Source organism: Ursus maritimus, unplaced genomic scaffold (genome assembly GCF_017311325.1).
Source record: "Ursus maritimus isolate PB19 unplaced genomic scaffold, ASM1731132v1 scaffold_23, whole genome shotgun sequence".
NCBI lineage: Eukaryota > Metazoa > Chordata > Mammalia > Carnivora > Ursidae > Ursus > Ursus maritimus.
In genome coordinates, this window is record NW_024424786.1 from 38,457,186 (window position 1) to 38,474,319 (window position 17,134).

Genomic DNA, 17,134 nt, shown 5'->3' on the forward strand with positions numbered 1-17,134 from the left:
GAAGGTGGCAAGTGGGGGAGGGCCGGACAGGAGAATGGCAAGGCCTGGGCTGAGGGAGGATGAGGACAAGGGTAGGGCATGGGAAGGCCTGTGGCCAAACCTTTGGGCTGGAGCATAGACCAGCTCAGGGCCCCCCAAGGTGCCCTCAGAGCCCAGAGGCAGGCGAAGAATTGGCTAGGATTCCTTTCTGGAGGGCAGGGAAATTTCGTTGCCCTCAGCTGGGGTCCAGGCCTGGTCCACAAGGCTGCAGAGGGATCCTCAGGGATGCTTTTTCCGCTTCTGGTTCCTGCTTTGGTTTCTTTGCCCAGCAGGACCTAGGGAGAGAGATCTCAGGAAAAGCCCCGGGTCTGGACCTGCTTCCCCAATGAGGAGTTCCCCTGGGACCAGAGGCAAGGGACTGACCACGTTTCTATGTCTTCGATAGTCTCTGGCAAGGGCTGATTGAGGGTCTCAGGCAGGAAGTAGGCGGCACTGCCTCCAAGGAGGGTGACGGTCCCAAATATAGCATTGGGGATGAAGGGCTGCAACTCCCCTGTGATTTTCACCAGCGGAGCCATCATGCTTCCTACACGGGTCCACATGTTGCTTATGCCCATACCTGTTTGCCTTGGGAGAGTCCAGAGCAGAGATTGGCAGCCTGTGCGCAGTTCTCAAAGGATAGCTCTGGGACCCCCTGGGCCGGGGCAGGAGGACGCCACAATCCCACCTGACCCCGTATCCTTTGGCTGGGCCAGTCCCAAGCCCAGCACCTACCGGATGACTGTGGGGTACAGCTCGGTCACGTAGAGGAAGAGGCAGCTGAAGGAGCCGGACAGGCAGCCCTTCCCAAACACAGCCAGGACTGTCCTCAGGGTCGGCAAGTCTGCACCGGGAAGAAAATGCGATGGGCCTTGGGCTCAGGAGCACCTGAGTGTTCTCCCTTCTCAGTGGACTTTGTCTCCCTTTTTGCTTTGGCTGCTGGAAAGCTCAGATCTAAATTTAAAGCTGAGTAATAGTCCCTCTGCTATTTCTAGTGCTTTGCAGGCTGTCCTGCTGCATTTGCGTTTCTCCCTGGCTCTGATTCCCTACTCCCATATTTTGTTGTATATATGCTTGTCCTAAAATAGCTCAAGTTCTTTTGGAAGGATATGGGTGTATCAACACACAAACATCCACATAAAAGTGGCTTTTCCAGGGTCGTGGTGGGCGTAGGTTGTGGGGTCTTCCCCAAGCACTGAGTTCTGTGGTTTTCCCATGCCAGCTTGTCTTCTGTAGCGATGTTACCAGGCCATGCCCAGTTCCTGAGCAATCCTTCACACTGGTCAGACACCACCATACTTTGCCCAGCCTGAGTCAGATCTGGAAAAGAGCTTTGATATCATCCAGCCCAACTGAGTCATTTTCTAGATAAGCCCCAGAAAGCGCAGGGACCAGCTCAAGGTAACACAGAGAATTAGGAGCAGAGCCTCAGAATTGGGGTCCTAGGCACCCCACTTCCCAGCCTGTGGCAGCCTGTGATGCCCACAGACATGCTGGGCCTCTTCCAGAGGGTTCTGGCTTGGCCCTGGCTGCTCACCTGGGGGCACAAAGATGAGAGCCAGGATGAACCCCCCTGCCAGGAGGAGAGTACTGGCCTGGGTGATGTGTCGGCCCAGATGGTTTATGGAGAGGATGGTGATGAACTTGGCGGGGATGTCGATCCCACCAAAGATGAGCTGGAGGATATAGAGGTTCACTCCAAATTCTTCCACACTCATGGCCAGGCTGTAGTAGCCAAAACCAGTGGAAAACCTGAGGGGAGGGGAGTGATTGATTGGCACCTGCAGCCAGACTGGGGTCTCTCCCCAAACTGGTCATTGGGTCATCGGGATGATGACCCAATAGTTTCATTTCTTATCCCAACTGCGGCTAATCGGTAGGGGCTGCTGGAGAGCTGTTTTGAGCTCTCTGAGGTTGTGTCTGGGCTCAGTGCTGGGATGGATTGGTTATGTCTGACACGGGCATGGTCTAGGGTGGCAAAGAAGCCACATAATTGACTCCAGAGAATATCAGAACTGGCGGGACTCTGGGAGACCAAAGGAAGTAGTAAATGATCCCTCTTGGTTGGGTAATAGTTTAACATCTAGAATGGGAGAGGTGAGAGTCAAGTTGTGCCCCTAGGTCAGATGCCTCCCCTTTCCCTCTCAGAATCATGGGATCCCTTTTGAAGTCCCTGGACGTATTGGACCCTATTCATGTACGGATAAAGAAGGGTCTCAGAACCAGGTCACAGAAAGGGCTTTGCAGGAGCTGTAGAATGTCAGACAGAAGAGAAGACTTGGAGAAGCATGCTTTCTGTCTTCAAGCCCTGAGGGCCAGCCTCGCTCTGTGGGGTCCCAGAGGGCAGAGCTGGACCAGTGGGGGAAGTGATGAAGAGGCATAGAATGGGGACACTGCCATGGCAGGGATGTGAGCTGTGAGCTGCGAAGGGGTTTGGAGCATTTGCCTGTGGGTGGGATGGGTGTGACCTGACAAGGAAGCAGACCCTGATGGCCAGAACTAGGTGTGTGGCAGGGACACAGGAGATTTATTTCCAGGGTTGGGGCTGGGTTGGGGCAGCCCAGGGAGGGGATCTCTTGACTCTTCTTGCAAGTGCCCTAGGCCTTCTCTTTAGGAGAACCTGCCAGAAGCCTTGTTCATCACCCCTGTTTGGCAGAGGTGCTAGGATGTGGGCAGCAAGGGGTGGTGGGTTACCAGGCCATAGAAAGACAGAAGGTCACACGGCGCATGTTGGGTGTCCGGAACAGGTCAGCTATGCTGTACTTGGCCTTGGCCAAGGAGATCTCCTTCTGCATACTGATTTTGAGATCCTTGGGGCAGAGGAAGGGGGGGGTGCCATTAGTGATCAGCTGGTGGGCAGGAGGAAGGAAGGAGGGAGGTGCAGGCATCTCTAGGGGACTTTGCTTGGGGCATTGGATGTGATGTTGGCTTGTGAGCAGGGAAACAGAGGCAAGAGGAGGGTTCCTGCTCCAGACTATAATCCCTCTCGGCTCCTACCTCCACACTGAGTTTTTCTCCTTCTTCCTTCTTGCCATTGAGGGCAGCCATCTGCCGGAGTATTTTCAGGGCTTTTGAGAATTTTCCAGATACGACCATCCAGCGTACAGACTCTGGTATCCACCTGGGTGCCAGAACCAAGTCACAGTGACTCCACCCATGCCAGAACCTTTTTGGAGGGGCCGGAAGAACATCAATATCAACAGGGCCCAGGGGTAGGAGGTCCAGAAACCTGAGCTGTTTTACTGCAGATTTCGTGAAATTTGAACTTGGCCAAGCTTTGCACCTGGACTGCCTGCAGCCAGCACAAATTCTAGCATTCTCTTCTTCCCCTTCCAGAAGAGCCTTTCCTCTGCCCCCTACCTGAGCTACTTGTTATCGTTGGGTGTCTTCCTTAGCTAGGAGCCTTGGGCCTAGTCCAAGGCAGGTGGATCCTGGGGAAGGGACGGCATGTTCAAGGCCAGACAGCTGGACGATCCTGTACATTCATTCCCCCAGCCTTCCTTGGACTGCACCCCAGGATGAAGAAGGGGCAGGCCTGTAGTCCTGGGGCCGCTTGAGAAGGTGGCTCAGGTTAGGGTTATGGCCTTGGGGATGGGTTTGAGGCAGAGGACCAATTCTGCTGTAGTAGGGTTGCAGCATGAGGTCCTGGGATTGGCGAGTGGGGAGCTGACCTCCCTTTCCCCACCTCCAGCTGTACTTTTGGGCTTGGTTTGCCCTGAGCAGACCCTGAGCGTCACTAGGCAAAGAGGAACAGAGGAGGAGGAGGTGCGGGGAGAAATGAATGATATTTTTAAAAGTTCTCTCTGCGGGGGTGGGGGGGGTCAGCTGTGGCTGTGCCTCCACAGGGACCCAGGGCTTGAACTCCATCCTCCCCTCCCCGAGATTAGTAACAGTGGCTCCCAATCAGTGAGTCTTCCTGTGGAGCAGGCACTCAGGACCCTGGGTGATGGGTATTATTATCTTCATTTGCTGAGGAAAATCTTGAGGCTAAGACTGGGTGAGGCTTGTCCTAAATCCCAGGGGAAGGGGCCTGAACTCTTGACTGTTCCCTGCTGACCCTCTGCCCTTATTTCCTCCCTACTCACTGCTCCTTGTCGGCTTCCATCCCAGGCTGTGAACATTCACTGGCTCTACCCTGGAACCTCTGACCACCTCTCTTTCTGCAAGATTGTCCATCCCCTTCTAGAAGATTCTATTCTCATTTTCAAATGGAGGCCCATCCCAGTTCTGTCTTTTTGTGTAACCCTGGGAGACAGCTTCACTTCTCTGAGCCTTGTTCCCTCATCTGTCAAGTGAGACAGCGATGCCTCCTTCACACAGAGATGCCGTGAGGATCGGGATTATTTAGGTCGATGCCTAGAACAGGGCCTTGAACATAGTAAGTGCTCAGTAAAGGGTCACTCTCTGTCTGACTCTTGATCTCAGCTCAGCTCTTGATCCCAGGTTCTTGAGTTCAAGCTCTGTGTTGGGCTCCACGTCCAGCATGGAGCCTACTTAAAAAACAAAAAAACAAACTACATTTTGGAGATTCAGTTCCTGTTTTCAATGTGTCCTTAGGTTGGACGTGATGATTGTGAGCTCTTGACCTATTTGGGGTCTCTGACCCAGACACGTCGATTCTCCCAGGTCGCCAGGTTTGGGCTTTCTTTTCCTTTGTATCTCAAATCTAGAAGTCCCCAAACCCTGTGGATTTGTCCTTCAAAATGCCTCTCAGACTTGTCCCCGAGGCTCCTCCTGCCCACACAGTCATGTCCCTTCTCTCTCTCATCCCCACCCACTTGGGTCCGTCCTTGTGTCACAAACAGAAGCTTGGTCAGGTCTTTCCACACTGCAGACACGTTCAGAGGCATTCTTTGTCCCTCCCCAGAAGCAGAGGCTCCTTGGCTTTCTGTGCTCTCCACAGCCTGGCCCCGTGCCCTGCATCTCAACTTAGCCCCTTCCTCCACCGAATGCCCCCCGGACACCTGCTCCTGCAGCACACCTTTGTGTATTAATTCCTCCTCCCTGGAATGCCCTTCCCGACTCTGGGACAGAGGTGTCCTGGGAGAGAGTTCAGCCAGCCTGGTCAGACACGGATTCCCCCTGTTTGGTCCCGGCGGGAGTAAGGAGGAAGATGAAGAGGAGAAGACCACATACCAGGACAACAGGAAGAAGGCCAAGAAGGGAATGGACACGGTTAACTGTAGCCAGCGCCACTGGGGGATGGCATAGGCCAGGCCAGGCAGAATGAACTGGCCACAGGTATAGCAGTAACCCAGTACAGTTGACATGATGGCCCGCATCTGGATGGACACGCACTCGACATCTGCAGGAGGAGCCCGAGGACCAGATTAAGATCGTGCTGGGCCCTGGGCCACCTTCCCATGAAGGGGCACCAGCTCTTACCCACCCCCCATCAGCTACTTAATCTGACCCTGGTCCTAAGGGTTCATTGCCCCCATTTTACAGATGTTGTGACTAAGGCTCAAGAAAGTAGGACTCAAACTTAGGTCTGTCTGACTTCCAAGCCCACACTCTTTTTCTTTTTTAAGATTTTTTTAAAAATTATTTTTAAGTAATCTCTATACCCAACATGGGGCTCAAACTCAACCCCGAGATCGAGTCACGTGCTCTACCACTGAGCCAGCCAGGCACCTCCCCCAAGCCCACACTCTTGACTGTCTCTCCAGAGGCAAATGACTTCCCTTATTTTGCCTCAGTGTCCTTCTCTGTAAAATGAGGACAACAGTGTCGCCTCCTTGTGTGTGTGGACGGAATGGGATCATGTCAGGCCCGGGGTGGGGGAGGGGTCCTCGGTATTGATTACTGTTGTGGTTATGCTCAGAGGGGACCTCTGAGATCCTGAGAAGGGCAGCACCTGATGGGACCAAGGTCCCAGGGATCCTGTGCTGAGCCAGGCTCTTGGCTTCAGGCCGGGGTCCCCCAACTCCTGTTCCTCTGCCCCTTCCCCCTGTGGCTCACTCAAGATCGAGGTGCTCAGGACAATGCCTGAGATGCTCCAGCCACTCAGGAAGCGGAAGACCATGTAGACGGAGAGGCTGGGGCTGAAGGCCGCTCCAGTACCACTGGCCGCCAGCAGCAGGTAACAGCAGGTCAAGATGGGCTTGCGGCCAAACCTGGAGCTCAGAGGAGAGGAAGGACTGGGTTAGCCATGGTGCGCTAACTGAGACGGTGACTCTGCAGGTCTTGGGGCAAAGGGTCAGACCCTCCACCTTCCAAAGGGCTAGGCAGGGCATGTAACTCCCTCTTTAGACAGAGCCAGACTGGTAATTGCTATTTTGTTGGCAGGTTTGCAGTTAGAGGTTCAAGTTAATGAGTGATAGCCTCTACCCCCAGCTGAGCAGCCTGAGCAGAGGTCAAGGGACTCCCCACCTCCGAACAGTCCAGGCACCCCACCTCCACGGCCGCACAGCCACTACACCGTGTCTAAAAACCTTGAGGCTTTCCCTAGGGTCTGAGGAGGGCTTTGGGGCAGAAAGAAGGCTGTGCCCCAAAAGGGATTAGGATTTGCCTAAGGCCACAGAGTAGGGATGGTACTTCCTGCCTCCCCCCCCCACCCCCAGCTCTTTGCCTCTTGGGAGGGGGATGCATAGATTGTCAGAGTGACATGGGATGTCTCTATAGGTTGTGCCTCCCCTCCGGAGCCCCCATGTCTCACCTGTCCGACAGGTCTCCCAGCACGATCCCCCCAATCAGTGTACCCGCCATGAAGACAGACTGGGCCACCTCCTTCAGTCTGTTAGAGTCACACACCAAGTCCCACTGTACAGGAAAAAGGTCGTGTTAGCCTGTCTCGGTCCAGACCGGTCCTCCCAGCCAGGCTCAGCCTGAGCCCCACAGTGCCCGCCCGCTCCCGGCGGCCTCACCTGACTTCCCGAGCCTGGACCCCACTCCCAAGTGCCAGTTCTGCATTCAGCCTGGCCCGGGTCTCCTTGGGTCTGCCTGTGGCTCTTTGGGTCCCTGACCCGTGGTGCATTAATGACAGTTCCTCTCCGGTGCGCGTGGCTTGTAGAGCCTGCTTAACTGTCACTTCCAGGTCTATTCTCAACTCCTGCCCTCGTCCCTTCCGAGCTTGCCTGCGCCCTGTGCAAGGTCAGGGCTGGCCTGCAGCCTCAGTCTCTCCCTCTCCTCCATGGGGACACCGGTCTATGGTTGACATCTCGCTCCATCCCATATCCTCTGTCTTTGTCTCTCAGGTCTCTCCTTCTTGGAAACTCCGTCGGTCCACATTCACTTTGTTTCTCCCTTCCCTTCAAAGCTGAATCTCTGGAATGAGAAGCTATACTTGCTGTCACCCTAGCCCATCTCCGGCTCATTGCTCAAGGCCGCACCTGCCCCTCCACTGGCTCGCCAAAGCCGCCCGTGATGTCTTTTTCACTAAGCCCTCTGGAACTTTCTGTAGCCTTCCCTGCCCTGACTGTTGGCAGGCCTTGACGTTGCTGATGCTGACCTCTCCCTCCCCCTGGTATTCAAATTTACCAGATTTACCACTCCTCTTCCTCCATGGGCTCCTTTCTCTCTATACCTTAAAGATTCCCCTGGGCTCTTTCTGAATCTTTCTCTCTTTTTATCCACTTTCCTGAGGAAATGTCCCCTGCTCCTATGGCTTCAATTTCTATCTTATGAGGAAGACTCCAATCCATATCTTCAGCCCAACCTCTCTTCTGGCCTTGAGACCAGTCGATTCAGCTGCCTTCTTGAAAATTCTACCTGGATGATGTCTCACGGTCACCTCAGAGTCAACGTGATTTGTCACCCACTCCTTGTGGCGTCTCAATCTCAGTGGTTAGGAGCCCTTCCCTTGCCTCATCCTTCTCCAGTGCACCACCATTTCATCCTCCAGTTTCTAACTTTTGAATATTTCTGGAATCTGGATTCTTCTATTTCCACTACTATCTTGGTGCAAGGTTAAAAATAAAGGCTGATTTTTATGGAGGGCTTCCTATGCACCAGGCACTGATGTAAGGAAGCGCTTCCCAAGCTTTAACTTCTTTAGTCCCCATGACAACCTTATTCTAGGGCATGACTATAATCATCATTATCCCCATTCTACAGGTAAGGAGACTGAGACCCACTGATGATTACTGTGGTGATCTTCAGACAGGTCTCCTAGCCTTCGATTTCAGTTCCTCCTATCTGTGCTTCCCTTGCTAACCTGAATGGCTTTCTAAAACTTCACTCAGGTCAGGTTCCTGTCTTGCCTAAATCACTCACTGGCTTCCTCCTGCCCTTTGGGTAAAGAGAAAGCTCTGTTAACACAGATTTATAAAACTCTCATGCTCTGGCCCCTGCCTACCTGTCTGGCCTAATCTCCTGCTAATCCCCAACATGCACCCTTTGTCTATCTGTCCTGAACTACTTGTGTAATGAAGTGGAGAATTTTATTCACTAGAAATGTCTCACAAGAATGTTTTGGAAGTGAAACAGTGTGGGGGAAGAACCATACATCCCAGGGAGCTCTTTCCACTTTCCTCTGCTGGAAGCAAGAGGTGTAGGGTAGATGAAGACTCTAGGTCAGCTGTCTCTGGGTGACCCAGCATGGCCAGCAAACCCAGTGCGTTCTTCTGGCTGAGAAGGGAGTCTGCTCAGTATGTGTGTGGCAAGATGGGAGGGTAAAGGGTGAAGGAGGAAGTGAGGGGATGTGAGGAGGAGTATGCCAGAGGATGTCTAGAGAGACTTCTGGTACCTCGTGGCATGCTGTGAAAAGCTCCTTTAGGAAAATCTAAAGTAAAGACCTACTGTCCACCTAAATTCATTCACGTCCCCTCCCCCTTCCACAGTAAGCAGCATATTTCCGAGGTGACCCATAGCTGAGTGGGGGCCATGTTGTTCTTGACAGTGCAATGCGAGAGGAAGAAATGAATGTTATTTCCACCTCATTTGATTGAGAAGCCTTGGTCTGGACTTGAATGCCTTCTCCCTTCCTTTTGGTGGGAATGGTGACAACTAGAGCAACTCGGGAAGCCATGAGTTGAAGATGGCAAAGCTGCTGTCAGTCTGGGTCCCTGAATGACCCTATAGGGCAGAGTCACCCATCAACCTGAAATTCCCACCTCAGAACTATTGCATGAGGAAGAGATCCACTTCTGTGACCTGCAAGCCATTGAATTATTGTTGACTCTTTTGTTACAGCAGCATAGCCTATCCTGATACATCCCACCAGAAATTGCAAATGGAAATTTGATCCCCCCCTCAACCTCCATGTTACTTAGTGCCTCAAGAATGAATCATTCTGCTTGGATCCTGAGAGGGTCAATGTCAGACCCATTTGGATTAGTTTAAGGCTGTTGCCCTTCTCCACTGTCTGAGACCAGATCTGCCAGGTCTTGGTTTCTACCATGCTACTTGCTGTTAGGTACACATTAGAATAACGGTTCCCAAGCCAGTTTCTACTTGAAAATGGAGCAATGTACAGGAAATACCATTCCTAAAATGGGCTTTGACTCAAGTTTTAAAACATGCCAGATTCTTCTAATGGCCCATAAATCCCTGCAGAATCTGCTCCCAGATTTATCCCTGTTACCTCTCTGCTCTCATTTGCTACTATTATCTCCCCCATGGACTCCACTAGAGTTGGTCTTCTTGCTGTTCCCTAAACATGTCAGGCACCTCAGAGTCTTGGCATACGGTGTTTTCTTGGCCAGGAAAGTTCTTCCCCCAGATAGCCACTTGGCTTGCTCCTTCGCCTCCTTCAGATCTTTGTGCGAACATTATCTTCTCAACAAGAACCTCCTTGACCACTCTATTTAAAATTGTAACTCCCAGCAATCTACATTCCTCCACCCCACTTTATTTTCTCCATAGCATTTGAACCACGAGACATACTACACAGTTCCTTTTTGTGTGTTTGTTCCTCCCTCAAGATTATTATTTTGATGAGGGCATAGTGTTTAGTCTGTTTTGTTCACAAGTCTACTTCTATTGCTTAAAACAGTTCCTGGCACATAATAGGTACTTGGTAAATACTCGTGGGATTGAAGGAGTGAACATTCTACACACAGAACAGAGAAATGGAGAACCTTAGTAGTTCTTAGTGGATACGCTGATGTCTAAATGAGAGGTCATAGGGTCCACACTCCAGATACTACACGGAGGACAGTGTTGCTCTGTCACAATGAGCACCTGTCAGGATGGAGAGTGTCTAGGCGATACACGCAGGAGCTATAACCACATGTTAGCAAGAAGGACTGGAAAAACTTCACTGTCACACTGGAAAAACTTCTATGGCAAACTGTCTACTAGGGAATGGTAAAATGAGGTCTTAAAGCTTGGAAGAAGTGCTTTGTGGTTAGATATTTAAAAAATCTTGAGGGGCGCCTGGGTGGCACAGCGGTTGGACATCTGCCTTCGGCTCAGGGCGTGATCCCGGTGTTATGGGATCGAGCCCCACATCAGGCTCCTCCGCTATGAGCCTGCTTCTTCCTCTCCCACTCCCCCTGCTTGTGTTCCCTCTCTCGCTGGCTGTCTCTATCTCTGTCAAATAAATAAATAAAATCTTTTAAAAAAAATCTTGATTTCAAAGGCACTCTTAGTTGCTCCCAGAGATTTCATGGTTAATAAAACTCACCAGAGCTGATGATAACACTGGGGCCAGGGTTGCCCCGTGGATCAACACAAATCCAGGGGGCTCAGACCTGGGATGTGCAGCTGCTAGGGGTTGAATTGTGTCCCCCAAAAAGATAGATTGAAGTCCTAACCCCTAGTACCTCAGCATGTGATCTTACTTGAACATAGCATTGTGGTAGATATAGTTAGTCAAGATGAGGTCATACTGGGGTAGGTCTGGGCCCTTCCCTCAGTACGACTGGTGCTCTTGTAAGAAGAGAAGATACAGACACATAGGGAGAGCACTGTGGGACAATGGAGGCAGAGACTGGAGGGATGCCTGGCTAAGCCAAGGGACACCAAGGATCACAGACAACCACCAGAAACTGGAAGAGGCAAGAGAGGATTCCTCCCTAGAGCCTTGGGAGAGAGCATCCTTACACTTCGATCTTGGACTTCTAGTCTCCAGAACTGTGAGACAATAGATGTCTGTTGTTTTAAGCCACCCCGTTTGTGGTACTTGGTTATGGAAATTCTAGGAAACAGATACACTGTGTGATCCTGCACGTTTGAAGTAGCTGTGGGCTTGCTAGGTGGTGTTGGAAGGTGACTGGGAATGGGAGAGCCTGGCCATGTGGGAACCGGAAATAGACCTGGAGAGATTTTTAAAGGCATCCTGGAATTCTGGGGGCAGGGAAAGATACCTAGAGACATTTTGGGCATGCTTTTGTGTGGTTAGCTGTACGAAACGCTTGAGAAGGCCTTGTTAAGAAAACCTACAGCTGAAGGCTCGATTAGTCTCAAAGGTGTTGAGAGTGTAGTTTACGTTCCTTTGCTTTGCCTTGACGCAGGCTGGGCCACATGGGGTCTGCAGTTTTAGTCAAGTTACCCTATCGCTAGATTCCGGAACGGCATCATGCTGTGTGTTCCTGTCTGCGTTTGCGCTTGTCGTCACGTCCTTGTTCTCGTCATGGGGCCAGCCCTTCGGGCCCTGGAGACAGGACAGGAAAGCTCAAGGCCCAGAGAGGAATTGCAGGGGCCTTGGGGGAACGGGCCTGCGCATGCAAGCCTGCTTGGACCCTCGGACTGAGCTGGGCACCTGCAGGGCTGAGGTGCTGGGGTGTGGGAGCTGCGGGCTACACGGAGCCCACAATCCATGCTCCCCACACTTTCCAGACTTGAAAGAAAGGCCTTTGTTTCCTCTTAATGTCCTAGTAAAGCTCTTTCCGAAAAATTCCGACCTTATCACTGCTGAACTCCGAGAAAGGAATGTGTGTTCGCCTCTGCCAGGAAAGCTTAGGGGATCAGAGGGGGAGGGAGGCTCCTTCCAGTCCGGCCGGACCCTGTTCTGTGCTCACTCCCATCACTGGCTGGTTCTCCAGGGCTGCCTCCTCGGGAGGGAAGTTCCTTGTAATCCTGTTCTACAGACGTGGGGACTGAAGAGGAGAGGGGGGCTGACACCCCAGCTCACTGGCTGGGACCCACACCCGGGCTTGCCGTTTCCACGAGGGGGCAGCTAGGTGAAGACCGTGGAGTGTGGCAAAGCCTTGGGGCCCGGGTGAGCTGGGAAGCGCCGTGACAGCGGATTCCCCTTTACCTGGGGGTCCCCCTACTCTTCTGGTGGGGATAACCCCTCTAACCTCAGGACATGTCTGTTAGCCGTAATAGTTACAACAGCGGACACTTCGCAGGGGCCCTGTGCTCACGTGGTCCTTGCGGGGTCTCCTGTCGTGTGCACACTTGTCTCTTCCTCCCTTCTACGGATGAGCAAACCAAGACTCCTGGTCTTGTGACATTCCTAGTGAAGGGCAGAGTCAGGTTGTGAACTCTGTTGCGTGACCCTGGCTCGCGATCACACGGTGTTCACCGGCGGGGGTGGAGTCTAGCCTCCACTAACTGGGGTCACCTGGACCGAGCTGGTGGCCAGATGCCACGCACCTTTATTACCACCCTCTGCACCCAGAGCTGGTGCATCTGGACCCTGCCTCTGCTCCAGAGACCCACCTCTAGGTAAGGCCTGGCCACCGTTTAACCCCCGCCCCATGGGAAACTGAACCCTGCTTTCCCCACCCCAAGCAGGTGGAGCCGCACACGGAAAAATTGCCATGCTGGGAACCAGCGCCTCGCTGACTCTGGCCACGGACGCTTTCCTGGCTGGGCAGGAACCCCTTGCGTGGATTCTCGCAGCTGAGAGTTCAGGGAGCCAGGCCCGACCCATGCCTGAGAAAAGGGAACAGCACCCTGAGGACTGGTGAACCCCTGCATTTGTTGGGATGCAGATGCCACCCCCTACCTCCCCATCCCCGCTGGGATGTGTCTGGGAACTTGGCTGGCACAGATGTGAATTGACGCTTGACCAAGTACAAAACCTGCAACCTCTGTTCTCGGCCAGGCTCCCTGGAACTTGGCGTGCACCCTGGAGGGGAAGCCCTTTCCAGCAGTCAGCAGGGTCTGAGTCCCCCTGCCGGCCTCTGACGGGGACGTGGCCTCTGTTCAGCGTCAGCTGAGCACTTACTGTACACCTGGCCCAGGGATGAGAAAGATGGGTTGGAGGGGCGCCTGGGTGGTGCCGTCGGTTCAGCGCCTGACTCTTGGTTTCGGCTCAGGTCGTGATCTCAGTGTCATGAGATCGAGCCCCATGCCGGTCTCTGCACTCAGTGCAGTGTCTGCTTGAGATTCTCTCTCCTTCTCCCTTTGCCCCTCCCAATCAAACTCTCTGTCTTTCAAAATAAAAAAATACGCCTTAAAAAAAAAAAAAGAAAAGATGGGCTGGAGAGACACCTTCCCTGTCCTGGAGGAAGCACCGCCAGCAGTGAACAATGGGGCGGGGGGTGCAGGGTGCACGGTCAGAGGGACCGATTGTGAGTGGGGTTATGCAGTCTTACGGAGCCTGATTGCCCGGCTTTAATTCCCGGCTCCACCATTTATGAAACATGGTGGTGCTGTGTGCCAGGCGCCTGGGACCTGTGCGCCAGGGGGCTGGGGACCTGTGCCTTCGTTTCCTCATCTGTACAAATGGGACAATTAAGGTGCCAACCTCAGGGCTGTTGTGAGGATTGAATGAGTTAATAAGGGCCAGGTGCTTAGAGCCGTCAGGCACGGGGCAAGCACACAGTGAGGGGTAGTGATGACAGTTACGTCACCCCTCCCTGCACGACTGTCGTCTCTCCGGCTAGCTTCTGTGTTTTCAGGGGACATGGATGGTGGCTTTCGCTCCTCTCTGATTTCCCAGGGGCCAGGTGTACAGCAAGTCACTCATGCATTTGGAAACTTCTTTATAGGTATTGAGGCATCTTTGACTCCCTCCCTGTCCCTCATCTCCGTGTCCGTTCTGTCCCCAAGTCCCATGGATTCTGACTCCCTCAACTCTGGTATCTATTCCCATTGTCCCTTCCACTTATCCTCATTTCCCTGGATCCCTGTGGCAACCTGCTGATGGTCTCCTTACCCCTGGACTAGAAACTCTCCACCAGCCACTCTCCGCCCCGTAGTCAGAGGCATCTCCCTGGAGGGTGATCTGAACGCACAGCTCTCTGGCTCAACACCCTTCGATGGCTCTCTATTGCCTGGGGACAGAGGCCACACCCTCCCCTTAGCATCCAAGCCAGCCCTCCTCTTCTCCAGCCCCAGGTCCGGCGGCCTCCTCGCTCCATGGCTCCCGCTTCCAGCCTTACCCCGTCTCCCGCAGTCCTGACTGTTTTGTTCTCGTCCTGCTCCCGTGACCATGCATTCGGCACCCCACGCTGTTGCTTTGGCCTGGGACCTGCTTGCCCACTACAGCCTGTCCGCTTTCTCTCTCCCTCGTCACACCCAGTGTGGCATTGCTGACTCCAACTGGCCCTCCTGGGCCCGCCTCCAGGCTGGTTAGATGTCCCGACCCTGGGCTCCCAGGGCACCTATCCATTCACTCCACAAATACTGATTTCACAGAGTGCCTCCTGTGGGCCAGGCACTGTTCTAGCACCTGGAAATCCCTGCCTTAGGAGGCTTGCGTGTTGCCCCCTTGCCAGTGGTCCCCCAGGGGTGGCTCTGTCTCTCACGAGAGGTGGGTTCCTGGAGGGCAGGCCGGGTGCACGTGGACTATGACTCTGTGTTCTCAGTAGGAGGCATGTAGTTGTTAGTAAATGTTTGTTTGCTGCATTTCGGGCACTGAGCTTGGCACGGGGGAGAAAAGGCAACTGTCATAGAATCCAGGGTTATGAGAAGCAGTGAGGGTCATAGTTCAGAGCATGGCTCTGTGGCCAGATGACTGTGTTCAGATCTGAATCTGCCCTTTTACTCATGGTGTGAACTTGAACGATCTCCTTAACCCCCATGCTTCCGTTCTTCCCTCCCGTCTGAAAAATGAGCTTATAATAGTAACTACCTTACAGGATTGTCAGCAAGGTTAAAAGTGTTAATATTTCTAAAGGGCCTAGAACAGGGTCTGGTGCGTAGTAAGCGCTTTATGTATAAATAAATATTCATGAAATACATGAAAAACAGTTATACAGACTGGGAACATAGAGAGTCTTGGATTTAAATCCCACCTCTGCCAGGTCCTAAGCATAGGTAATGCTGGGAAAGGTCAGGCTCCGCATGCCATGGCCTGGGATTGCAAGAGCCCGCAGCCACAGCACGCTCAGTGCAGGACTGGCGCAGGGTAAACACTTGGAAATGCAGCTCTCCTAATGAGGCAGTGAGGGGCTCATGGTCCCTGAGGGGAGAATGAAAACAGTGGCCTCTCTGTTCACGGCTCAGACGCCATGCCTCCTCCGGGAAGCCTCCCTAGACTCCTGTGGTTGCTCCCTCCTTCCTCCTTTCGACCGCCATAAACAGCTATCGCCCTCCGTGCCTCTCACGAGCGTTCGACTTAAATCCCAGTTCTAAAGCTGACCGGCTGTGTGATATTGGACCCTCACTTCCCTTCTCTGAGTTTTGGTCTTTTTGATCAGTACGATCTGTACGAGGAGCTAAAATCACATTTGGCAGGATATCGCGGTGAGAATCACAATGTCTGCAAAGCACCAAAATGTGCCTGGCGGTTTGCAGATCCTCCCCAAACACCTGTTCCTTATTCCTCCTCCTCCTCCTCCTCCTCCCCTGCCCACCGTGGTCTCCTGACTGGTCTGTCCGTTCATCCGAGGTCGAGGGTCAGACTTACCTCTGTCGGTCCTGGCAGACAGCAGGTGGAAAAACCAGGGAGTAAGTAAAGGGCCGAACGCATGGCAGGTGAACCCATGAGTTACTCTGGGGGTTTTGCGGGAACTGCTCGGGCACTCTTCGACCTTGTGCAGGGTTCCCTCCTCTACACACCCTCCCATCTTGGGACCTTAACACAGGATGGAATTTCCTTCCTTTTCCTTGTTGCCTGGCGAACTCTCGAAGGACATTCTCATTTCAGCTCGAGGGTCACTTCTTCAGGGAACTCTCCTCGGGGCCTGCCCCCCCAACGCCCCCCCACACCCCCTCCGGTCCCCACGTCCAGCCCTAAGTGGCCCTGGTCTAAGGTCACAGCCCTAAGTACTTTAAAGTTGTAATTTTGCATTTCTTTCTGTGGTCCTCCCATCCGTTGATGTTACCCCACAGGGCTGCGGACCCTGTGGTATTGGGGACAGTGCATTTTTGTGTCCTCAGAGCTTAGCACTGTGCCTGTCATGGAATGGGCTGCGTGTTCAGCCAATGTTGGCCACTCTACACGTGAAGAAACCAAACTTTCTGGTTCGTCTGCGTCTGCACCCAGGTCCTTCCTCTCTGCCTGCCCAGCGCCCTGTCCTCCGGTCCTAGTCCTAGGGAGCCTAGAGCCAGGCCTGTTCACCTGGCCCTGAGCACAGCAGGGTGGGGGTTGTGTGTGGAGGGCGGAGGACGGAGGGCCGCCTCTGGGCCTACCTCAGTCACGATGGAGTCCGTGGTGCTGAGGTCATAGGCCCAGCCGTCCAGGCACGGCTCGGTGGCCCCCTGCGTGTCGTTGGGCAGGCTGGCATTGGGCGGATATATGAAACGGAGGCACATCTCAGGCTTCCCATTCGGGCCCTTGGGGAGCACCCAGGGCCCCGTGGAGGCGTTGGGGGGTGGGCGGCAGTGGTGGGCCGGCGTGGTTGGCCAGGCCGAAGACTGGGAGGCCGAGCAAGACCATGTTCAGGAACTGGAAGGGGCCCTTGCTGCCCACTCGGTCCATGAGCTCAGAGAAGGCCATGGCGCCGGGCAGGAGGAGCCAGAGCTGCGGGCAAGGCACCTGGCCAGGGAGAGGTAGGTACGCATGTGGGTTCTGTGCTGGGCCAGGGGTACATGCGAGCACAGGTGTGTGGAACAGTGCGTGTATACACGTGTACAGATGTGGGGCTCAGGCGTGTGTGTCCACAGATTTACACGTGGATGCATGAGGACATACCCAGAGGCGTGGCGAGGCATGGGGCCCTAGGTGTGGTGTGTGTCCAGGTGCGTGTGCACAGGGGTGTCTGCTGGGATGTGTGTCTTGAGGCTGGAGTGTAAGGGGCAGCTGTGTGAGCTTGGGCGTGTGCGTGTGTGTGAGTGCGTGAGTCTGCGTGTGCTCCGAGAGGCTGCTCACATGTGCTCGTGCATGGGCTGGTGC

The 17,134-nt window shown here is 53.7% G+C and overlaps 1 protein-coding gene across 1 annotated transcript; it reads right to left on the reverse strand.

The window, feature by feature from the left end:
• SLC22A8 (solute carrier family 22 member 8) lies at window positions 1-16,738 on the reverse strand. Its single transcript, XM_008707530.2, is given in 11 exon segments — window positions 1-314; window positions 403-606; window positions 754-862; window positions 1,556-1,770; window positions 2,713-2,828; window positions 3,016-3,139; window positions 5,155-5,323; window positions 5,980-6,134; window positions 6,677-6,780; window positions 16,432-16,636; window positions 16,638-16,738. Coding segments are annotated over 11 exon segments (1,602 nt in total). The 3' UTR covers window positions 1-214.
• Window positions 16,739-17,134: the final 396 nt, after the last annotated feature.